At 33.8% G+C, this 26,716-nt stretch overlaps 1 protein-coding gene across 7 annotated transcripts in view; it reads right to left on the minus strand.

Annotated features, from left to right (window-relative positions):
* LOC150094318 (cytochrome b5 reductase 4) overlaps nt 1–26,716 on the minus strand; it is a 266,376-nt gene that overhangs the window by 131,533 nt on the left and 108,127 nt on the right. For 6 of the 7 annotated variants that reach the window (XR_016550236.1, XM_090411979.1, XM_090411980.1 and 3 more), the window contains exons 5-6: nt 19,842–19,926; nt 9,462–9,518 (exon numbers count right to left, since the gene is read on the minus strand). Coding sequence is in view for 6 of the 7 variants with exons in the window: in XM_090411979.1 (XP_090268105.1) it covers nt 9,462–9,518; nt 19,842–19,926 (142 nt within the window). In the remaining variant the exon portion in view is untranslated. The remainder of the gene's footprint in view (nt 1–9,461; nt 9,519–19,841; nt 19,927–26,716) is intronic. The other variant, XM_090411976.1, reaches the window with a different exon arrangement.

Genomic DNA, 26,716 nt, shown 5'->3' on the forward strand with positions numbered 1-26,716 from the left:
TATTCTTGTTATTTAAAAGAATCAGATTTCACTCAAAGTAAAATGAGACTTCTTAACTTATAAATAGTAGCAAAGTGGCAACTTATAAGATTAAGAAATAATTTCTTTTTTTTTTTTTTCCAATACAGAATGAAACTATATCATAAAACAAAATCTGGTATGTGAAAACAAGAAAATGATTGCAAGCAAACATAAAATTCTCTTTGTAATAGAATTCCTGTATAATGATGCCATTCATTATTAATACAAATGAAACCAGAACTATTTTTCCCATCTGCTATAAACAATTTAGTTTGGCTTAAATTTGAAATTAAAATGGTCCAAACAAAACTGCAAATTTTAATAGTGACCAGAAATATTAAATTCCATGAAAGTAGGAGAGGAATAATTATTATCATTCAGATTATTTTGCCAATAAAATTAGTCCAATTATAGAGAAAAAAATAATCTTCCTTGAAGTAATCATGAAACAAGGACTACTTGAACAATGAAAACTACTATCCCACTCTATTATACCAAGCAGACACTAAAGTTAGTTTGGCTTATACTTTTTACATACAATATAGTAGTAAATTATTCAGGGTTGGGTTTTTGTTTGTTTCTGTTGTTTTAGAAAGAAATATCAGAATGGTGAAAATTTATGCACTCAAAGGACTGTCTAGTGGTTGTACATTTATGACACATTCACCTATTTGGGAATTAGGCACAGTGGACATATAATTCTATTTTGCTTAATTTTACCACTAGAAATGGTACAACTGAAACAATTAAATATATTTTAATACATTCTAAATATCAAATTTCACCTAGCCAGGCAAAAACATCGTTTAGAATTGTTCTTCCAGAAAAATTAATCATAACCAACATCAGATACAATTATAGACGTCTTGTGTGAATTCCAAATTTTGTTCATTTCCATCCAGCCAGAGCAGGGTTTTTGCAATATGGAATTTTCACATTTCGATTTTGTACCCCTTTCCACCCAAATACCAAATTTCAGTAAATTCCATTCAGCCAGAGATGAAACTTGTAGATGGATGGATGGACAAAATGAATCTAATAGCTACTCATGCATTCTGTATAATATACTTAAAAACAATTGCTCAAGAAAGAACAATGGTTGTCAATTCAATTTTATAATGTAAGGAAGAAAAAGAGTATACACTTCATATCATATTGATGGTACTAGTTTACAGTAAATTGGTGAGACTAGGGTTCTGAGGATGATGGTGGATAGAGATCTGAAACTCAGAGGACATATAGCAAGTGTTAGCAAAATAGCTCAGAGGATTACTTGGATGCTGAAGAGCACACTGACAAGTAAAGATAGGGAGGTTATTATCCTTCTTTATAAGGCTAAAATTTGGCTACATGTTGACTACTGTGCACAGATTGTCACCTGCATTTCTTGGAGATCCAGAAGTGGTGAAGAGGATTCAGAGAAGAGTGATCAAGCTGATGACAGGTCTGTGGAATATGCTCCCTATGAGAATAGACTAAGGGTGTGTGGGTTGCATAAGTAAAAGGATACTATAAGATTGACACAGAAGAAATTTTTCAATACATGGGAAGTAGAGGGGGGGGGGGAGGAGTACAAGGAAGCTGTCTAAGAGTGTGGTTAATAAGGGCATGTGGACTAGGTTCTTTTCTTGGATTGCTAGAGGTGGTTGTGAGCACCCCAACAATGAACAGGTTTAAGGAGATGTATGATAGGTATTGTATTAATAGATAGAATGGGTCTCCCACAATAAGTCTTTTGATTTCATGGAGTTCCCATATAAATAATAATAATATCTTAAGACAATGGTATTTGTCAAAAAATGTCACAGAACAATTAAACGAAGAAAATATTTCTAGAAAGCAAGAAGAATTCTAGAAAATGTGAAGACAGATCACCAGAAAATTGCACTAGACAAAAGTAATAGCACTGTATGTAGAAACATCAATCACCCTGTGGATATTGAGCGTTATCTAAAGCATTATTTTCTGCTATCGCATTCAAACTTACTTCATTAGATCATTACAGCCTTGTTTCATTTAATCACTAAATTGAACTGCCAGTATTTACTAAAGAGATTCTTTTTTATTTTTCTAAGTTGTGTGTTGTTATCTATTTTTATTTTAGGATTGTACATTTCACAGCTATAACTGTAATTAGAGTGGAGATGATGTTTAATAAACAAATTCATCAAGTTATTTAAACTTTGCCTTTTTATAAAAAAGATTCTGTTGAAAAAATAACATTAGGTTTAATGTGCGTATTTGCTTTTAGGCTAGTACATATTTTTAAAGCTAAGACCTATTACTGTATTTATGTTACTCAATTTAATAAACTGAGTTATTATGATTGCTTGAGCCTCCATAGTTGTTGGCTTCAATGATACCCTTTTGTAACAAAGACCTAGGTTCAAATCATGTCTAGAATGTGAAGAACCTTTATTGTAAGTGTTGGAAAAATAGACAGCTTTTCATCTGAAGGTTAGTTAACCAGTCTCATGTGGAGTTGGAAAGATTTTCCTTCCCAGAAACTTGGGTTTTTCATCCCACAAAACCAACAAAGAACACACACAAATAATAGACAGACATATGACACTATGAAAATAAGGATTAACCACTCTATTTCATCAGATTTGTTTTCAAATATCTGCATGGTACTGTGGATCTACAAATAAGTGAAAAATAGGAAGGAAGATTTACGATGGCTAATTTGGCAGTTTGTTTGATATAACAGATTGAAGGATTGATTATTTCACAAAAGATAGAGGGGTAATATGACTAAGACAAATAAGACGTTTGGGGGGGGGGGGTTTACTAGACAATAAGCAGATTTCTCATAAAAGCAGAACAAAGAGAAAGAAGGTGGGTTTCCCTGGAAGTTGCATGAAGGATGGTGAAAGAAACTACTACTACTCTCTCTCTCTGAATAGTTTTTCCTGCAAGGAGAGTTGCCATTTGTCATTCTGCTTGCAGGAAAAATTATTTAGAGAGAGAAGTAGTTTCACAAATGGCATTGCCTGAAAGAGTAATGAGAGTGTAGACAGTAAATGAGGAGCAATAATGATGGACTGTTGTGCTTTAGGCACTATGAAGTTTATATCACTCTTTGATTCCACTTCAATAAATGTCATGCTTCTGCTGAGAGCCTCTGATAATAATATTATTAATCGAGCCTTTTTCTCCAAAAAAAAAAAAAAAATCACAGAAACTATTTTTTCCCTTCTACTGTACATCAATTACCATTTTGACTGACTCAAAGAAGGCTTCTATTTTTGCACTACACACAATTTTATGGGCCACCAATAAGCTGCATCTTTCAATTTTCACCTGCTTAAACTATACCACTTGGAATTACTTTCCACTCAACAATATTACCTTGATGGTAAAAGAATTATAGCTGCTCATACCTTTCCTTAACCTGTGCTACCAATAAATAAATCATCATCACAAAATTCCTGATATGTAACTGTAGGGGTGTATAAAACATATGATAGTACTACATGAAAAGTTAAAATTATTACTATCATAATGTTCTATACAGTATAACAGTCAAATTTTTCTCTAAATTAGACTGTTATACATCACAAATCCAATCTTATAAAGTATTGTATTTTGGTCTTCTAGGGCACTACTGGCTGACTTCAATCTTGGTTTCCTCAGAGTTTTCTTCCTGCCATCCTGGCATTAAACATCTGTGTTAATCTATTCCATTTTCTTTAAGTATGAGAAAGATTAACATAGAGCTTAACAGGTCTTTAATTCCAGGATGGCTGGTAAAAAGATCCTAAGGAGACAATGTTCATACATTATCGAATGCAGAGTTTCTTCCTTCCTTCATTTTAATATGATTCTAAGTCACTTTTATCCTTCTGATTCCATTCTCTACACCTTTTCAATAGTTTAAAAGCATTCCTAATATTTATTTTTATATTTTTACTAGTCTTTTCATGGCTTTTGTTTAGCTTCTTTTACATACTGCTCTAATTTCCTACTTTTTTTCTATATTCTCTCAGCAATGTGCTGACTTACATGATAGGAACAACTTTCAAAATACTTTGTCCTTTTTTAAGAATACTTCTTTAACTTTCTGATGCCATCATGAAGTACTGACACATCCTTGCAGACCACTTTCTTACATTCCACTCTGGCATCCCTCTCTCTTACATTCACAGTCTACCAGTAAGACTCTAGGGTTTGATTACTGTTTTCAAACTCTTTCACTACAGTTCATCTCTGAAAGTAGCACAACTTTGATTCTTTTTAAAATTTTCTTACACATTTTTATTTTTAATCTGATATTTATTTTTACCCTGCTGAAAACTAAATGGTGATCACTTCCTATTTCAAATCCCATGCATTTCAGGATACAAGAATATGTGTTCTTATATCCTAAACCAGTGTTAAGATGTCACTATTGATAATAACAAAATTAATGAGACTTTTCTTATTTCTGGCGTTTTCTCTCCATGTGAATGCACACATCTTTATGGTGGAATATGGTATTAGTGATGTCTGTTCTATGTCCACTAAAAAGAAATCCAGCAAATACTTAACATTATTATTAGCTTTAGTCTTCTCCAAATTTTCATAAAACATTTCTAAATACTGTGTTTGAATATCCAACAAAGACTAACGTCTTTTTTCTTTATGTCAGCTGCCTTCTCTGATTCAAAATTCTTTGCTATTTCTTTGTAGAACCTTCTGTGGAAACATGGGCACAAATAAGTCTCATTGTTCAATTCCCAATTTTGACGTTTGCCCACATCACTGCACTGAAACTGCCTGCCATTCAACAAGCATAGTGTTAAACTTTGTGTTGAGTGTTGAATCTGTCCTTCCTTCATTCTCCTGATCATTATTTCCTGAATATAACATCTTGTAGTTGTTTTTTTACAATAATCTAACTTGTTGTTTTTGGTAACTGTACTTTTGGTGGTGTTTAGCTCAAATTCTGCTGATGTCGAGTTTGAGTTTGTTTCAATAGTACGATGATGATACAATCAGGTCCAGCATGACCTTTCATGTTGTACCATCATTGTTCTTTGTTTAAGCCAGAGTACAATTTGTTGGCTAAATCCTAAATTGAAGGCACATCTTCATTTTTCAGTACTAAGATGTACCACTAACGGGATGTAACACAAGAACAGTGAAGAATGGACATTGTCAGAAGCCTCAGTCAGTTTTCCGTCATTCCTTAAATAGGCTATTCGGGGGTCTACTTCCAGTTACCTGGCTTTTGACTCTTAAGCTACCTCCAATAAATCATTTTATACTTATTTTGAAAGAATATATCTATTTTAGTCTTCTTTGTCTCAGTAACACCAGTCATTAATGGTATTCTGTAATTTCTCTGCCAACTCATCTCTTTTCATTGTTTCTTTTCAAAACCCAATGAAAGCAGTATAGGTTAGGTTGGCTGTCTCACCCTCTCTCCATTACTTATAAGCTACATGTAACTTATAAGTAATGTAAACTTTGTAATTCAATTGGCTTGCTGCAATATCAGACTCAATTATGCTATTTATTCTCAGTTATTCTTAGGTTATGTGTGCTTACCAAGGCCATAATGGGGAATCAGAGTTTAATTCCTGAGAGGGAGCCTGAGAAATGGCTTCCACATTCCTACCCATTTCCATATTTAATTGCTATATTAACTAAAAAGTTTGCCTAAATAGAAAAATTTGGTAACTACTGGCCTGGTTGGCCAAGTGGGTAGTATCTTCACTCTTCAAACAAAGAGGCTGTGGGTTTGAATCCTAATACAGCATGGTTGCTTTTGATAGTATTTAGGTGTTAGACAATTTCCAATGCCTGGTATGAACCCACCCTTCTTACTAGAGGCCTGAGGTGATGAATTACCAAGCTTGATCTCTAGAGAACACATTATCTAACCTTTAGCCTATCCACAGTAACAAATGTATGTTATAAACGTTTTACATATAACCTTTTGTGGGTGGGATTCACATAAACTTTTTTTATAGTTCTCTACTGATTGATGTTTTTTGTGTAATTTTTGCAGGTTGGCTTTTTACTGCTTATTTTCTTTCCATACCAAAATATCACACCACATTCAGCCAAATGAATTTAACTGAATAAACTTGAAGATTTGTAGCAGATGTGTCTCATGTTTATTCACCACACATAAAAAAATAATTCTTGCATCCCCATGCTTACTTACCCTTAACACAACATTTAGAGATGACCCCTTGTTCTCTCTAATCCATACAGAATGTACCTACTATATAAAATACTTTTAGCAACTTGCATTTCTGCCCTATCTCCTCATTTCCACCTATGAACTAAACTTTGTAATTCACAAACCTTCAGTCTATCTCACAGGAAGCATTCTACAGACAAGGGAATAATTTTGGTCACTAGACTCTTGAATACTCTCTAATGTTTCCACATCTCCAAGAAACCTAAGCAACTAAATCTGTGCACAATAGTCAGATGTGATTGTACCAAAGCTTACAAAGAGGGATAATAACCTCCTGATCCTTGACTGTCAGTGTGTTTCTTAACATCCAAGTGAACCATTAAGCTATGAGGCACATCCAGAAAGTAAGGTCCACTCAGAATTTACTGCCAAATAAGATATGGGAGAGGAGATTTTGCGACACGTATTTTGCCCATTTTTGTGTTATGTCCTCTGAAAGTTATGTTTCTGATATGTATTATCCAAGACCTCCAAGGAGGGAGGCTGCAGATTACCCACACCAGCTGTCATACCATCTCTTAAACTCATTCACACTGGATGCACTCGCTACTTCAACAGGCACTATTCCACTTACTCATTGCTCTTGTGAAAGGAAGATCTAGCTCTCACCTTTTCTTAACTGTGCATAAACTTAACTTGCACAGATACCCCTTGTCCTCTTCCCATCTTCCACATAATAAAAAATTTCATTAGGTGATTATCTATAACACCCTTTCAGAAGTTCATAGACCTCTACATATCACCTCACTTTCTTCTGTTTATCAATGTCTGCAGGCCCACATACTCTCAATCTATCCTCATAATCTACAGTCCATAATCTCAATATCTTTGCATCCTTTCCACAGCTTCTTTATCCCTTCTGAACCAGGAGATCAAATCTGCAGATAGTAGTTCAGGTCCAGTTGTATCAAGGCCTTGTAAAGGAGCAAAATGACTTCATTATCCTTACATATTCAACATATGTTTGTTTCAACATTGCAATTATCCTCCAAGAGGTACAAGGTGCTACCCAAAAGTTCAGGGAATTTGACCATATAAAAAAAAAAAAAAATTACTGACCCTAACTACCAGTTTCCACTACCTCTTTAGTCCCTTTCGGAACGTATACAGCAATTCCAGCAGATTTTCCATGATTCTATCCATCCATGGAAGTCATCAAGGGTGACTGTGTTGACCTACAATTCTGCCTGGATCTTCTCAGTTGTGTCAAAATTATGCCTTTTCAGCTGAATTTCAACCTGTGGAGAACAGGAAAGTTGCTGTTCTCCACATGGTGGAGAACTCAGCCATTTACTTCCACATGTCCAGACATTTGAATCAAATGCTCTCCCTTAGTCACTTCAAAACCTCACAGTAAAACTTGCCATAGACAGTTTGACCAGGCAGAGGAATTCCTTATGAACAATGCCTTGGATGTATTTAAAAAAAAAAAAAAAAAAACTGACTTCTTGACACTGCTTACAAACTTGACGTGCTTTTTTTTTTTTTCAGTCACAGTGAATTTGGTGACTTTCACTGCAATGGCTGCTGCTTTGTCTTAGGGTCATAACCATAAATCCATGATTTATGACATTGGAGATAAAGTTGGGGTCATCTCTGGTTTGATCTTTGAGCCTGCAGATAGTTACAAGCTGTTCTTTCTGGTTGTTGCCCAGCAGTCTTGGCACAAATTTTGCAGCAATGTGTCTCATGTTCAAAATGTCCAACAAAATAAGTTGTGTGGTGCCATATGACAGATCTCATAAAAATCATGGATAGTTTGCCTATGATCTGCAGGGATAACCTCACATACTTTTGCAATGTTTTCCAGTGTTGTGCTTGTCAATGGTCATCCAGTACACTTATAATCATCGTTGACAAGCGTTCATCCATCCTTGAAGCATCTGTACCACAAAAAAAGTTTTGTTTTGGCTCATAGCATTATCAAAAAGCACTTCCTTAAGCATTTGGTACAGATTTTTTTGAGGTTGAAGCAAAATTTAATGCAGATTCTTTGCTCCTTACAATCTGCAATTTCAGTGGAGAAGAAAATCAGCAAATATTTTTTATTGCTGATGTCATCTACCTTTGGATAAATTTGGAATCTCAAATGGCTGCTCTTCATATCTCTTCTAACGTGTGATTAGGTTTCACACAATGGCCCATTAAGTAACTTGTTTCCACATATGGTCTCTTTTGACTTCTGCAACTTGATTACCAGCTTTTTTTCGTCTGGATGCATATAATGTGTTAGAATGGATTCTTACCCTTAAACTTTGCAACTCATGCTGGCATTCCACATGGCTGTTCTTTCACCTACTTTCTTCATTACTTTTATATATCAATTATCTTCTCCAGCTGACTGCAAATCCAATAAGTGGCTTTGCTGATGACATCACTGCACTTCTCTTTTCTTATTTGACAAACCTTGTACTATATAAATTGACAAAAATTCCAGAATATCAGCTTCTACAAACTGAAACCCTAAATTCTGATATTTAAACCATTCTTCAGTCCAACTTGGGGTTCTGATAACCTCATTAACTTCAATGCTAGGCTAACTCAATCCTGTTTTATTTCTTGCAAAAACTTTTCATCTGGTCTTTGACAACATCCATATCTCTGAATGAGATGGAATTTCTCTTCTTGAATAACTCAAAACTCCTACCCTCCCTGGCATAATGATATTATATAAATATCACTTCATTAGAATCCAAGAAACCAGATTCTTTCTTTTGCTCATGGTTTTACTTTTCCTCAAAAAAAGCTGTTGACTATACAAATCACAAATCCATACACCCACCTGTGTTAGTATCCTTAAGAGCTCCCGAAGCAATTATGCAAATTAATGATATCTCTCACCAAACAATCCCATCCTCTCCCTTTCACAAGACCATTTAATTTCTGCTCCTTGCATTTTCTATAGCTATTTCTATAGCCAGTAACTTCTCTGCTCTTCACTAAGCATGTTAAAACATGTGCATAAGCTATAAAACATCCCTACACAGTTCAACTCAAAACTCACAGAAAAATATTTCTTCCTCTTTGTTCACTATTTCTACTTATACTACAGAGCATAAGCTGCAGTTCTTCAAATCCAATGCTTCTTCTTTCCCCATAACTTTCAGCTCCTCTACAGTACTGATGTATTATAGGTTAAATAATCTCTTGTGCTTGGGATTAAACATGAAAAATATACATTATTCTTGTACATGATAAAAAAAAAAAAAATTACTAGAAAATGGAAAGTTGTGACAGATCAATTTACCTGGCTTTTGCTGTATACTTGTATCTGGTCCAGGTAACCTTCCTGAAAGTGATGCAACTGGAAGAAAACGATTGCAGATGCTAATAAGCTAAATATCTAAAATTCTCAACTGTTAGTAATAACAATAAAATAATAAATAAATAAAATTAAATAAATAATAATAAATAAAGCACAAGTTGAGCTAGATTACTGGGAGCAGAAAACCACATGGCATTTTGAGGAATGCAGAAAACAGGCTAAGGTTTCTGACACTTAACGTGCAATCCTTACCTTCCCTTGATACTACCCTGATAGTAAATATCTTAGAAACCAGGCAAATGTGTACTGCTGGCAATTTGAAATATGGCTGACTAAACTGTTTTCTGTATTGGCTTAAACCAATGACGATGAAGGTACAACAAGAAATGTCATGCCAGCTTGGGAAATGTCTAATTAAACAAATTCCCCACTGTTTTTGTCTGGAAACCAGGGTAAAAAGTAAAAAATCAGCTACTGGAACGAACTCCAACTCAACACTGGAAAAATTCAAGATATGTTGCACCATCAACAAAAGAAGTGGAATTGTAAAAAGAATTAGAGAAATGTCACATGTTACCAAAATAAGGGAGATAAACAAGTGAGATTCTTCTAATTAACAACAACAAAACAAGGGAAAGGAAGAAATAACTATGGTATTTAATGATAAATATGAAAATAATCATCTTGAATGAGAGAGAGCTTCAAGCAGAGATGTAGGCAAACATCAAAATGGGAAATTTAATAATATATATTGTGGTCCCATGCAAGGTTCTAATAAGAAAGAAGCAGAAGAATTTTTTTTTTTTGAGTCATCCGAGAAGAAACTGACAAAGAAAAAGGAAAAGTAGTCCTTATTGGATATCTAAATATCAAAGTCAGAAATGAATACCAGACATGTAGCAATATGTTGGGAAAATTTGGAGAAAAGAGCAAAGCTAATAAGTATCTGCTGGATTTCTGTTCAGAACATGGACTAGTCAAAAGTTTCCAACATAAAAATCTGAAGAAATTCACATGGACAAAAAAGCCTCACTGATTATATTTTGTAGTGATATCTTTATGGTGGTTTACAGGTATACACAGCATACTTCAGAAAATTGAATATCATATTGAAAAGAAAAACGCATAAAATTTTTTTTTAAAAAAATCAGTCAAGCAACTTTCAGAGATAAAGTGCAGACTTGGATATGAAAATATTATTTAAGAAAATTGAAATCATTTGAAAACAAGAATAAAAGCTTCAAGACTCAAAGGCACACACTGTGAAGAAAACAGTGATTTAGTCAGAGGATTGTGGTGAAGGTGTCTGCAAGGATAGAAAAATAACAACTCCACAGTGGATTCAGAAAGTTAAAGAAATTATCATGGAAAAGAAGAAAGTGCATTAAAAGTACCTAGCAAGTTAAGTCAAATGCACCCAGAGAGAAGATAGAGAAAAATGTAAGAAAGTAAAACAATGTGTAGATGTAGCTAACCAAAAGTCATTGGAAAACTGGTAAGAATTTAGAAATTAAATATCAGGAAGATGGTAAAATGTTTTGGAAAGGCTTCAAATGGAGGAAGAGTACTGTAAGAGGGATCAGAGATGAATGCAATTAATGTCAGTTGATATATTAAAAATCATTCTGCTTTTATGTTTTCAAACTATATCATATCACTATATTCCTGATGAAGTATGCCCGAGTGTAGTGGAAATGTCAGTGGGTTGGGTTGACAGTGATGCTACTGGACTTTGTAAAGGCTTCTGACAGAATACTGCATGGAATTCCAATCAATAAACTGCAAGTACATAGGGATGAATATAAAGTTGGTGAAGTGGATAAGAGAGTGATTATGGAAAGATCCCAGAAAGTAGTTTATTCAGGGGTAAAATTCAGTAGAAGGCCTATGACTAGTGGTGTGCCACAGGGCTCTTTTCTTGGTCACTACTGTTTAATTTGAATATTAATCATATATAAAGTGATCTGAAAGGAACTATTCAGTTGCTTGCTGATGATGCAAAATTGGGTAGAGTAATAGTCAATAAAGAACGATGTTAAATTTTTGCACAATGATTTAGATAGACTGGCAGTATGGGCAAAGTCAAATGAATAACAGTTTAATGTGGCAAAGTGTAAGGTCATGAAGTTTGGGTGAAAAGATTACCAGCTGTGTATCATACTGATGGAATTATACTCCAGGAAATTGATGGAGCCAGGGACTTGGGGTGTTAGTGTATAAGGAGTTGAAGTTTAGGGGCATATTGCAAAGGTAGCTAAAACAGCTCATTAGTTACTGAAGAACACATCCTGATGGATAGAGATAAGCAGGTTATTATACTTCCTTGCAGGACCTTGGTAAGGCCTTATCTTGACTAATATGTTTCTTGGAGAGGAGATGGATGTGGAGAGGATTCAGAAGCAAGTGACCAAGATGGTGGCACCTTATGAGGAGGTTGAAGATTTGTGGGTTACAGAAATTGGTTGACAGCCAGAAAAGGGGTGATAGGACTGGAACATAAAAATTACTGAAAGGTTTTTTACAGGATTAACACAGAGGAAATTTTTCAGAACTATATCTTTTGCTTGGAGAGTGGTGAATAAATGGAATATGTTGCCTGAGTCTGTTGTGGGTGACATGATTGGGAATGAGTTCAAAAAAAAAGTATTACAGATATTGTGTAAATATTGGACGGTGTTTGGTATAATTTTTAGGACCTCTCTCAATGAGTCTAACAGATTAAATGGAGTTGCTCATATAATAATATTATATGAGCTGCATTAATAAATAAATAAGTTAAATTAAAGTTATCTACATTAATAAATAAGTTCACTTTCACACTTAAAGGGTTATACTGGATTCATTACAATAGAAATAAAAGTTGATAAAAGACTAGCTATTAAAGATTATGGGAGTTTTGAGTAATATTAGGGGTGTGCAGAGATATCATTGATAGCTGCAGAAGCATATTAATGTATTTATGCCAGGCAGTAGTTGCATGTGTGGAAACTGCTGGAAGAAGTTCTTTACCATATAAATGTTACTTCCATGTTTTCACAAAGCTTATATGGCATGTTAGTTTCAACTTTATATTAATTTGTTATTTTTATTTACAAAATTAGCTTTTGGGAAATGTCTTAATCATCATCATATCATGCTTGCCAAGGATTTAGGCCTAGAGTGGCCTGTTCCGGCCTTAGAAGTCATTGTTGAATCTCTTAAGAGGACGTTCTGGTTTTCTTTTTCCCAACGGTTTGTAATTTAAGGCTTGTTTTGGTAATCTTTCTGTTTTCATTCTTTCAACGTGTTCCATCCATTTATGTTTATATTTTTTTAATTTTTTCTATTACCGATTCCTGGTTTAATTCATTCATAATTTCTTCATTTCTTTTGTGATCGAATAGAGTATACTTTGCAGTTTTTCTCATAAACTTCATTTCAGTTGTTATTAATCTTTGTCTTTTTGTTTATTGTCCACATTTCACTTCCATACAATAGTCTGGTAGTCTAAAATCTTGTTATCTATTACTATTTCAGTTGTTACTGGATCTTGTCCTTTAAAGGCCATTGTTTTTGATTTTTCTGTTGATATTATCATTAAATTTAAATGAGACAGCCATAATCTTTGGCTATCTCATTTAAATTTAAATATCTTTCTATAAGTTATCTTCAGAATTTGTAATTATTATTTGGTTATCAGAAAAAAGGAGAGTGCTTAAGTTCACAGTAGGAGAAAGTTTAATACTTTGATGGAAATTTTTATTCCATTTAGACAAATGTTAAAAAGAGTTGCTGAAAGGGGACATCCCTGTTGGACTCCTTGGTTTATCTCTCTTGTACATGATAGTTTATAATTTAATCTTATTTGTATTTGATTATTTTCATATGTACTTAGGATAGCTTTTAGAATATTATTTGGTATTGGTCTTTCTTTTAATATGTTAAATAAAATGCTTCTTTTAACTTTGTCAAATGCTTTTTCAAAGTCAATAAATGTAATATGTGTTTCTAAATTGTATTCTCTTTTTTGTCCACTATTATTAATTTTAGGCAAAAGGCGGGTCTATACACAATCGTCCTTTTCTAAATCCATTCTGTACTTCTAAAATAAAGTTTTCAGAATATTTTATTAGTCTGTTATTTAAAACTCTGCTATATATTTTGTAACAGGAATTTAGAATACTTACACTGAAATGTCTTAATGATACTGAAAATTCTCTAATGCAATTCGAACTGATTTCAAGTTAAATACACATACCAACTGTCTGGACACCCCTGCTATTTGAAGTTATGGAATATTTCAGGTTTATTAATAATATAAAAACCGATGTACAGATAGTAGGCAGCAGTATTTCATCATAGTAGTTGAATGATGAAATACAGGTGGTATGGCAATATGACAAGTGACTTCGAAAGAGGTGTCATCGTTGACTATCACATTGGTAGCATGTCCATATGTGCCATTGCCGCTCAACTGGAGCATCCAAATTCAACAGTTGGCGATGTGATCAACAAATGGATACATTCTGACATCACTAGTGCAAGAAAACACTCAGGGTGGCTGCTGAAAATGATTGACAGGAAGGTGTTAAAATGGGTGGCATGCAAAAACCGATTACAATCGGCACAGACCATCCATGATGAGTTCCAGAGTGCCAGTAACACTATGGTGAGCATTAATACTGTACGAAAAGAAAATTTACTGGATTTCCATGGAGGAGCAGTGGCACACAAACCGAACATCACAACAACAATGGACAAGGCGTTATAAATTAAAGATACCAAGAAATTATACACTTGGTTTAATCCTTTATCCAAGTGTAAGCAAACAAAGTTTGTGCCTGAAGTATTTTCAGGATTGGGACAACATGCAATATGAAAATATGACTTCTGCATTACTTCAACCTTGGTATCACTTTTGGGTCTGGCTCCCACCGATGAGACCTCAATAAAGGTTGAAACCAGTCTGGGTAGTGACCCTTCCCATAATGCATAGCATTATACATGTCTGCAAGGATATGTGCTTTGCATTATGGGATACTAAGGCAAGTGATGTGAATTAATTAGCTTCTATATACGAGTTGTCCCAGACCTGAAAATACTTCAGGTGCAAACTTTGTTTGCTTACATTAGGATAAGGGATTAAACCAATTTCTTGGTATCTTTAATTTATAGTATAACCAAGTGGAAAAACTTCCAACAACAAACAAGGCAGCTCGTCTGGCCTGGTGCAAAGAGCGTGTGAACTGGAAATGGACCAGAAAATGGTACTCTGGAGCGATGAATCAAGGTTCACCTGTTTCCACTCTGATGGCAGGGTGTGGGTGTGGAAGCAGCCTGGTGAATGCTTGTTACCACAGTGTGTTGTACCCATAGTCAAGTTTGGTGGTGGAGGAATAAATGGTGCTAGGTGCATTCAGCTGGTTTCTAGTGGGACCACTGATCATTGTCCTTGGTTTCATGAAAGCAGCTCAGTACCTTGATATTCTGGATAATCAGGTGCTGCCTACAGAGTAGAGTTTTTATGGAACGGACCTGTGTTACTATCAAAGTTGACAATGCTCCATGCCACAAAGCTGCATCTGCTTTGGAATGGTATAAAAAGATGGGTGTTAAACGACTGCCCTGGCCTGTACAGAATCCTTACCTCAACCCTACTGAACCTCTGTGGGATGAATTGGAGTGGTGACTGAGGTCCAGAGTAGCACATCCTTGATCTGACCTTAGTGCTGGTTTGATGGAGGAATGGAGACAAATTCCACCTGATGTCTGCTGCACATTGCTGGAAATCATCTCTGAAAGGGTGGGCAGGAGGTGATCAAAGCCAAAGATGGACATATCCAATATTAGGGTTCGCTGCTGGTATCAATTGCAAATTGCTAAAGTGTACGGACAATTATTGGTAGATAGTGTACACGCACACACATCTTTATTTGTTTTACATGAATTGTGTGCTTTCTGTACCCAATGACTGCATTATAAACAGATGTTACATGTATTTTCTGCAAATAAAAAGTTAAAAGAGGATGTTAGGACAAATGTGTTTAGTTAGATGCTATGTTTAATGCTACAATAAATCTGTTTTGCTTACATGTGTGCAGAATAGTGTCTGTTGGAAGAGAGTGTTTTTCATTATGAAGCATCATTCCACTCTAATTCCACTAATTGTTGCTAAATATAGTACACAGACTGTAAATGTCTCTGTACTTTATTTAGTGATACAATAAAACTACTAATAAAAGCATAGGCAAGTTTTTCTTGCTTGTGCAGTATAGAGTCTATTGGGGGATAAAATGCTTTTCAAGCTATACAAACATTTCATTCTACTGTTTGGAAAGAACAGACATAATGAGTAAAAATTAATCAATTTCTAAATAAAAATGAATCCTTTTATGTATTATAAGAAGTGAACTGCAGCATCAATTGATCTCCAACAAAATAGCAGAATATGTGTGATATCTATTATTGATAAGATAGAACAGCTGCTGAAAAGAAGAAAAAAAAAATCATGTAATGAACTCAGGATTTATGAAAAGGTGAATAATTTAATGATAATTAGAAATTATTTATGTGTACATTACTATGTACACTGATCATTAGTGAATAACAGAAAATTCTTAGAAAACAAAGAGAAATATAAATAAAACATAGAAATAAATACACATAACACAACAAATTATACAATATTTGCTGCTCCATCACTCCACACCTGGTGCATGCATTCCTGCCACGCCTAGATGAATCACTTGATCAACATCATTAGTTAATTATATCAGCCCTCCCTATATTTATTTACTGATCTATCAAATGTATGCAGCTGCTATTTATTACTGGTTAGCTATTTATATTTTGCAAACAAATCTTTTCACTCTCCTCATAATTTTTTTTTATGCCATCAATACATTTATAGTATCCCACATTATTCACTCCAACCAGCAAGAGATAGGAGACAAACATGATAACACAAATGTTAATTATTCATAATTAAGCAAAGGAATTATTAATTATTAATAATTCCTTTACCAGTGATCAACTTATTTCTATTCACATTCTTTCTCTCCCTTATATTTCCCATTCTCACATGCCTCATTAATGATAGTTCACATACCAACATCACAAACAATATACCAACCCAAAGTAGCATTCTCCTTAATTACTGTTATCAAATATATCATAAGACAAACACATCACTCCCACCCCCATGCACCACACAGATTTAGTTACAATTAAGAAAAGAGGAGTTTTATACTAGGATAGTAGGAAAAGACCCAGAGGAAGAACAAGAGCTAGGTGCACTACTGCAGTTAGAAGACTGAATATCAGATCTCTCAATATTGGAGTTCTGACATATAACAGACTAATTTGGAGGGAAAACTGTTTATGGAAAGTTAGTAATAATGTAAACTTCTCACATAGTACTATCATAGCATTTTTACATCCCTTGAGTACACACTTCAGGATTTTAATGACATATGAAGCATTTATAGTTGTTATTCATCCGTAATAACTACAGTTAATACTCTATAGCAAACTCATAGAAATCAAAGAAAACCACATGATATAGTACAAATGTACTATAGGTTTACAAAAAAACTTTTTGTGTCTTCCATCCACATAAAAAAAAAAATATATTTTTGCTCAGATTTTGCATAGATAAGTAGATCAGACATACTCAGAATACTGAAGGTCTTGACAATTCCAAATTTTTGTAAACAGTTGAGCACTGAATGTTAAGAATGGATCTACAAGTACATTCTCTCTTTTCACAGTACAATGAAATTGTCAAAATCCCCCCCCCTTTTATAAGCACTTGACTATGCTGTAAATTGATCTACTCTGGAATGAAAATACCATAGAATTGTCAAGATCTTTGTCCACTTAAATGCCTCTGCAGCTACACTGTTAATTGAGTTGATTATAAAAAAATAAACTGTAGATTTATTACTATCATCATTTGCTGGTGTATACCTCAAGTAGTGTTCTAGATATTATGGTAGTCCAACATCATGCTTCACAAATATCAACAAATTTTCTTCCAATTAGCCTATCATTTGTCAGGTGTTGATTTGAATGCCTCTTGCTTTGTCATCTTTTAAAGTACTCCTAACTAATGCAAACAAGCAATGTTTTATCTGGTAAGTTATAGTACCTATATTGCTACTCTAGAAATACCTCCAGTATTACAAAATCCTCATCAAAGCTTGCAAAGAAATGTTATTATTATTACATAACACCTCCAGGGAGTCCAAAGACTCATCGAGGGAGGGAACCTACTCTACAACTCTCCGTCACCACCACTCATCTGCCAACTACAACTACTTTCATCATCTACACCAACGCCATCTACTGCCACTAGTATTTTCACAGACAATCACAAACATCCATGTGTGTTTTTTGAAGACCTGAAGGTTGTGATCATTAGGAAAAACAGTTTTGGGAAGACTGTTCCAAAAAAAGCAGAAGAATAGGAAATAAAGGCAGAGGATGAGAAGAAGATGGTTCAATGGGATTGGCATTGAAATGTATATGGGTGTTGACATTGGTAGCTGCTCGTGTTCATATATGAGTAGAGGACACTGGAGTGATAGTAGTGGTCAGTTCAGTGGAGCAGTGCCCATGGAAATACCTATAGAAAAGACATAATGCAGCAACTAGAGGGAGTCAGTGAGGAATGGGTTATCAATTAAGTGAATAGTTCTCTTCTGATTATAATCAAGCATTCTGAAGGTTGTCTTAGGTGTACCATCCCAAATGTAGGAACAGTATTCTAAAGTTAGGCAGATATGAGCTTTATAATGTGTCAGGAGTTGAGCAAGAAAGTACTGTTTGGAACAAAAAAATAATACCAAGTTTTTTGAGACTAAAGGTACTACAGACCTGATGTGCTTACGTTAAGGTAGATTAGATGTGTTACCCAAGAAGAGAAAACTGATCCTGGTTGGCAAGAAGAATATTGTCAAAAGTATGGGGGAAGACATGATCTTTCTTCCTGGAAATGAGACAGGATTGCATTTTGGTGACATTAAATTCACTAGACTGTTCACTCATGTCAACAATCTGGTGAATGAGTGAATAAAATTCATTCATCCCACTTGGGAACGGCAAGCAGATCAGTGTTTAGGCATTGGTTAAAGAAGATCTTTAAATGTGAATTACAGTCATCAGCATAACTACGAATAGGAGTGGATGTCAGGGAGAGAACATCATTGATGTATAGGAGGAAAAGTGTAGGTGACAGCACTGAGCCCAACATTATTTGGAAAATTTTCCAAATAATGCTGAAATCTGATGAAAGGTTTGGTTGTACTCCTCTTGAGGGTATATGTCAGGAATTTGATGATGATAATTCTTTTTAAAAAATTTCTATTAGAACAATAAAAGTACCTGGGACTGTAGGTCTATGTCATTTACATGTGATTGACATTCTCATTGTTGGGTTGTTGTTTTTTTGTTGTTATTTATCTTTGTTTAATTTAAATTTTACACTGATGATGTCCTTGATACTTGGGTGAAAATTCTAGAAATATAGCATCTCTCATATAAGTCTTCTATTATTATTATTATTACTGTATTTTTAATTTTTAAAAATACATAAAAGATATTTTAATTTATTTTTATTTTTTTGTCTCCCCCACCTGTGAAAAGTTTTTCTTGTAAACCTATAGCATATTGGTAATGTGGATGCTTATATTTCATGTTTTAGTTTCTTAATGATTTTGTATTATATGTCAAATGTTTCAATTTTAATCTTTTGTAAAACCTGTTAATCATAACACTGTTATGATGAAATAATTTAACATGTATACAACAACATGATGACATAAAATTCCAATGTAATTTTGTCAAGAACGAGTACAGTTTAAGTCTATGCACACAAGAAGTTACATGGCTTTTATTATTATTTTTTTTTTTTATAACTACCTCTAATTCTGGATGCATCAAACACAACGTGATAATTACCAAAAGTTTTGAACTAGTTATTCAGTTTGATACTGTGTGTGCATGCAATCATTTTCACTCAGCAGTGCAAAATGAGGATATACTGGATGACTTCATTGAACTGTAGCCAGTTTCATCTTACTCCTCTTCCCCATATGATCCATCAAGCAGCTCATTAGACACCATCATCACAAAATTTACTCAGTAACTGGCATTTATTAGTCACCAATAGTTGATTTCTAGATGGAAGAATTTTATATTTTTATGTTTCAACAATTTTCAAAAATCATTACTGTTCTATACTTGAAAAATACAATCAGAAGCACTATTATGAATTAACAGATACAGATCTCTGTGTCAGATGCTTTTAGAAAGTGATTATCTTATATGAAAGTTATCACAAAAATAATTAACTCATCATCTGCATAAAAATAGACAACTTACCCCTTTGAAGCCACAAAGAAGACATTTTCATTCTACCAATAAAACATTTCTGTAGCATAGATTCAGCATTTACCCATTTGTGTACCTAAAAATACATGGAAGTCAAATCTAATTAACTGTACAGATTTTTTTTTTATTTGAAGTAAAAACATTTGTCAATGAAATAGTGAATTCTGAGCTAAAAATTGTGCCTAAATAGCTGAAATGTTTTACTTCTTTTATAGATTTAGTCTTTTTATTGCTGAATTTCATACCAAATTTATTACAACAGTTATTCAATTTAGTCAGGGAATCTTACAGATTTATACTGGTTTTATTCAATACAGATCTGTTATTCAGAAGTATAACATCATCTGTATAAAAAGCTAAGATTAACATTGCCAATTTTGACATCAGATTTAACATCACTTTCCTTCATGATGTGATCCATATAGATAAAGAATAATAGTAGAGATAATATGCATACTTGTCGCACACCTAACTTAACATCAAGCTATGACACTGTCTTTTAATTTTAATGCTGATTTTCATATCAAATTTGTTAACGCAGCTATTCAATTTAGTTAGGGAGTCCTACAGACTTGTACTGGATTTAGCAGTATACACATCATCTGCAGAAAGTAAGTGGTTGAGATTACCATTTCCTATTTTGATATCAGGTTTAAAACACTTTCTTTCATAATGTGATCCATATAAATGATGATTAACCATCTTAGTGTACCTCCTTAAATTCTGTTGACTTACAGCTTAAATCTAGGTTATATAGTGCTCAATATAATGTCCCATTTACACCATATAACCGAAGTGTTCTGAAGAGCTTTCCTCTTGGCACCTTGTCATATGCCTTTTCCAAATTTACGAAACTTAAATACAAATCCCTGTTATATTCCCAAGATTTCTCAACTGTTTGTGTTAAAGTGAAAATCTGATCATGAGAACCTCTATTTGGCCTGAACCCAGCTTGTTCTTCTCCAAGCCTCTCCTCCACAATTTTTCTTATCTGTTTCTCAAGTATACTTGCATAAATCCTACCAAGAACACTCAGTAGGGAAATACCTCTGTAATTCTCACATTTAGTTTTATTTCCCTTTGTATATATGGGGACCCTCTGACTAGGCTTTCTGATTATGCAGTGCAGCCACTGTAAAACTTTTATACCTCCATATTTGAACATTTCTGGTCAAATTTCATCTACTCCAGCTGCCTTTCTGCATTTCAGGTTTTTGATGACTTTTTATACTTTTCAAGTATGGATATGTATTCCTGACTGATTCCCTGTTGGAAGTTTTTCACCACCATGCTGACACTACTTGTTTCATTTAGCAATCTTTCACATTAATTACTCCAGACATCTGGAATATCTTTATCTTCAGTTTTCATGTTACCTTTATTTTTATTGTCTCTGATTTTTACAGTATTCTTTTCTTCATTTCTATGTTTTTTCAATAGCCTACAGAATATTTGCTTCTGATATTTATATTCTATGTTCTTGCCAAAATTCTTAGCCCATTCACAGTAGAAATGTACAATAGGTTTGCAGATAACCTTTTGTGGGTGGAAAAAACATAAAATAAAAAATAAATAAATAAAATTCAGAATCGTTATATCTTATGATTCATATCATTTTCATAAAAATCACAGAGTATGCTTGCTACAAAAATCTCATATGGACCATAGAAATAGATCATTATGATGGATAGTTTGCAATAAATGAACTTCTTTTAGCACAGCACTGTACCTTTAGAGCTTTGGCTGGGACAGTGTGGGAGAGAGTCTGCTATAATGTTATTTGCTATAGTGGGAGTCAACTGTATGTTACAGCACTGCCAAATCTGTCTCAACACTCATATCATACCCACACTATGTGGAAAATGCATATCCTGGATAAAATCATTTGTGTAAAAAATGGTGCTCAGCAATACAGTGATCAAAATATTCAAATACTGATGAAAAATTCTTCCAATTGCTGTTATTTCCTGTCTCTTTCCTATGTACCACATCTACCAGACTTATTTCCAGTTGATGAGTAAGCCATAGTCCAGAATAGAAGTCTCAAACCATACTAGGCCTAATATACCAACAAATATCAGCAATAGCAAATATTCCCAATGAAATGGTGTTTTTATTTGATATTATGTCTTTAATTACTTGAATGCAATGAATTTATGGTTTTGATAAAACATAACAAAAGTTGGTCAGAATAACAACCAAGACCATGTTGTGCAGGGAATCCAAATTGAGCTTATCACATAAAAGAGAATAGCAGATCTGTTATCATCATCAGCTGTTGGCATATACCCCAAAGGACGTTCTAGATATGATAGTCCAACAACCAATTTGATGAATAATTTTGATTCAATTATTTTCTTCCAAATTGTCTATTTATATCATGGTATTTTTCTTGCCAATTTTGCTCCAAGCATCTGCTTTGCCAATATTTCTTCTCCCATTCTATTTAAATGACTGTAACCAACATTCTTAAATATTAAAATAATTAAAATTATTTTTTTCATCTGTTATATTGTTCTACAAATGGATATGATCTGTTCACTCCCAAATTTTCCTCAGAACTCTTATATCTGGGATCTTCAATCAACTGCTTTATTTCTTACCTAATTCTCAAAATGCAAATAAATACTTTGGAGGGGGGGGGGGAATAAAAGATAAAAAAATTATATTTCATGAACAAAAGATTGTTTATTCAGCCTTAACAGATGTGAAAGAATATCACATATATGCATGCTTCCAAGTAATAAGTGACTGACTGACTGCCAGATCAGATGTTTACTCTTCCTGTGTGGCTAGAAAGCTGAAATTTTGTGAAGAGATAGTTTTCAGTGTGAATCCAATGCATAAAAAAATAAAAATAAAATAAAAAAAGATGAAGCTGCTCAGAATTTTTTTATGTTTTGAATTAAAGGGGAAAAAGCAGCTTTCGTCAATGTGATTTAGTAACAGCTTGAGAAAGGTTTTTTTTTTTTAAAATTATGACAGCACTTAATGAATAAATATACCACTTATGTTATCCTTCCATCTTTTGAAGTTTAAAAAAATACAATTTAATGAAACATTTAATGTTCCAGTTTTCAAAACTTCTACAGAATCTCTGAAGTAATAAATAAAAAAATCATGCAGTCTGCATTTCTGAATACATACTATGTACTATGGATGATGTGAATAAAATGGAATGACAGAAATAAAAAGCTGTTTATAATGGCAAGTCAAGCGGAAGAAATATGAATTTAAGAACAATGCCAAACGATTACAGTTTCCTCCATTATTATAAATCATTGCAATTTATTGCATCTACCTTTGAACTCTACACTTCAGTGTATACATATCATTACGGCATACTCTTAGCAAACAAAGACCATAGGTGCAGCTCCTAGTAACTTATATATAGCTGCTGCTTACATTTCATAAGTTGCCTCAGTGCTGCACTATTTCAAACACACCAGCCTAATGTGGATTACATATTTTATTCATTAGTGCAAAAACAAGAGAGTGTAAAAATGAAATATGTGTTGTATATATCAAGCAGGCTCTCATAAACTTTAATCTGTATAATATAACTTCTCCCTGAAAGCTACTAATATACCCATGATTCAAGTTCCCAATGATGAGACCACAATAAAGACTGAAAGACATGAGAAGCTGTTGGGGGAAAGATAAGGAAAAAAATAATTTTTTAGTTGCCTAACAGCAAAAAAAAAAAATCAGCTAACGCCTTTATATTCCCGTATACGGGGAGTAGGCGAGGCCATTTAGCCCTATCTAACTTTTGGAGACTGAGTGGGCAGTTCAATCTCCACTGGTACCAATCAGAGATAGATGGCCCAAGGCTATCACTAATTAAGCGGTACTCAGTGAAGAGAGACGGCTCAAATGTGCCGCCATCTCGTGGTCCCTAACCCTAACACAATATATTTAATGTCTGAAATAATGTGGGTTCTACGGTCGATTTTCTTGAGTTTACAGGACGAAAAACCCGAGTTTCCGGGAGGAAAAACCTGCTTGCCCGTGGCAGAGATCGACTAACTCGGGAACCGGTCGAAAAAAGGCTTAGAAAAATTTCCTCTAGTCGCTGACTAGACTCTAAACCAAGTCTTCCTTCGTGCGGTCAAGCGCCGTGGTTGGCAAACGCCACATCCACTGAGCTACACAGGCTCCCTAACAGCAAATTGAATATTAATTAGATGAGAAATTATATTCTCACTTACATCCATATTTTTTCAGAGTATAAGCATACTAGAAATGTTTCCCATGAAGTATTTTCATAACCAACTGTTTGTATAATGTGAACTGTTGTCTTTACTACAAATTACTTGGAATACCATATAATGCAGAGTACATTTCCTAGGAAGTATATATTGCTGTTACTGTGATAAAATATGGATGTAAGTGAGAATACAATTTCTCATCCAATTAATATTCAATTTGTTGTTAGGCAACTAAAAAAAAAAACTTTTTTTTCCCTTATTTTCTAAACTTACTTACAATAGCTAAGATAAGCTCTTTCACTAAAAAAAAAATAATAATAATAAAATAAATAAATAAAAACTGACAAGTAGTTTACTGAGCAGAGAAAATGACATTTTAATGAAGTTCATAATGCAAATAAAGATTAACCCCACAGATACCTCCTTCTTCACACATTAGATGTAATATTGATGTTGCGACCAAGACTTCATCTTCTTTAATAGTATCTTTTAGTCTTTTTCTATGTCTTTCTGTTCTTCTCTTATTCTTTGGTTCCAACTATAGACTTGTTTTATTATTCTATCTTTACTTCTCTCTACATGTTCAATCCATTTTATTCTTCGGGTTAATATCCAATTGTTTATTGCTTGTATTTTACATTGTTTTCTTATATCTGTATTTTTTATTTTATCTAATCTAGTTTATTTATTATTTTTCTTAATATATTCATTTCACCTGTGTTTAACATTTGTCTTGTTTTTCTAGTGTCTGGTCTTGTTTCTGCATTATATGTCATAATAGGCCTGATTACTGGAAGTTTATTTTGCACTTGGTTAGACTATAATAAATTTAGTTTAATCCCTTATCCAAGTGTAAGCAAACAAAGTTTGCACCTGAAAATATCTTCAGGACTGAGGTAAGGTGGTAACATCCCTTGGCAACTCGTAGCAAAAGTGGACCAATCTCTCATCACTCCTTGTCTCAGTATCTCTCATAATGCAAAGCATATCTCCTTGCGGACATGTACAATGCTATGCATTAAGGGAAGGGCCACTACCCAGACCAGTTTCGACCTTTATTGAGGTCTCGTCAGTGGGAGGCAGACCCAGAGTGGTGATACTAATGCAGAAGCAATGGAGAGGTCATATTTACCTATACGAGTTGCCAACCAGTGTACCACTTTATTATTAAATTACTCTGGATTTAGAGAAAGATGTTGGAAGTTTATTTTGCACTTCTGACGAGACCTCAATAAAGGTCGAAACTGGTCTGGGTAGTGGCCCTTCCCTTAATGCATAGCATTATACATGTCCGCAAGGAGATGTGCTTTGCATTATGGGAGATACTGAGACAAGGAGTGATGAGAGCTTGGTCCACCTTTGCTACGAGTTGCCAAGGGATGTACCACCTTACCTCAATCCTGAAGATATTTTCATGCGCAAACTTTGTTTGCTTACACTTGGATAAAGGATTAAACTAAATTTATTATAAGGCCTGATTACTGCTTTATAAATTCTGGTTTTTGTCTCTACTCTAAGATGTTTGTTTTCTCATATTGTTTCATTCAAACATCCTGATATTATTGCAGCTTTTGCAACTTGTTTTCTCACTTCTAAATGTAGCCTTCCTTCCCAGTTCAGTTGTATACCCAAATAGTTGTAATTTATTTGTTCAATAATAGTACCTTCCAATTCCAATTTGCATCTTTGTGGTTCTTGTGATATTGTCATACATTTTGTTTTAGTTTTTGATATCTTCATATTATATAATTTTGTTGCTTTATGAAATGTATGTAGTAATATTTGTAGCTGAGTTTCATCTTCTGCATAACACATAGTTCTTATTATTCTATTATTTATCTTCATTCCTGTATTTTGTATTTTATTAACTTTTCATATGATTTCATCCATTATTATATTGAATATTGTTGGCCTTAAAGAGTCTCCTTGTTTAATGCCATTACTAATTTGTATCTCTTTACTTATTTTTCCTTGTGTTTTTATTATACAGCTATTATCATCGTATATTTCTTTAATTATTTGTATTATGTTTTCTTCTCTGCAATATTTCTATTACATCTTGAATTAATATTCTGTCAAATACTTTTTCTGAATTTATAAAGCATATAAATAGTTTCTTATTGTATTCTATTGTTTTCTCTATCAATTGTCTGATTAAGAATATTGCATCTGTAAATGATCTAACTTTTCTGAAACCTTGTTGTTCATCTATCAGGAATTGGGGTTCGAGGTTATATGAGTATTTTGTGGGTCTTTATGACATATTTTATTGGGGCTGTCGCCGCTGGAGGGATTTGTAGTGTGTAGTGTTCGTGAAAGCTCCGGATAAGATAAGTATTATTTTCAGTTATCGTTGATAAATTTATTTAATATTGTGTAGTTTTGTTTGCCTTGCGTCTCTTAGTGCATCTTTTTGTGTGTTATAATTTATAATTTGATAAAATATGTTGCAAGTAAGTACGGCTCCAGTACGAAGGAAAATGGCGGCCAGTAATGATGGTTCACCATCTTTATCAAAGAACGGTAGTATAAAAGAGATGATTCAGTGTACTAGCTGCGAAATGTATACTTTGCAGAGTGCGGTCGGAGTGTGGTTAGATGATAATAAAGGAGTGAATATGAGTAGAAAATGTAGGGAGAATGAGAAATTGAAGA

The sequence above is a fragment of the Typopeltis vanoorti genome, chromosome 22, assembly GCF_054136105.1.
Source record: "Typopeltis vanoorti isolate ZY-2024b chromosome 22, IOZ_Tvanoo_1.0, whole genome shotgun sequence".
Taxonomy (NCBI): Eukaryota; Metazoa; Arthropoda; class Arachnida; order Uropygi; family Thelyphonidae; genus Typopeltis; species Typopeltis vanoorti.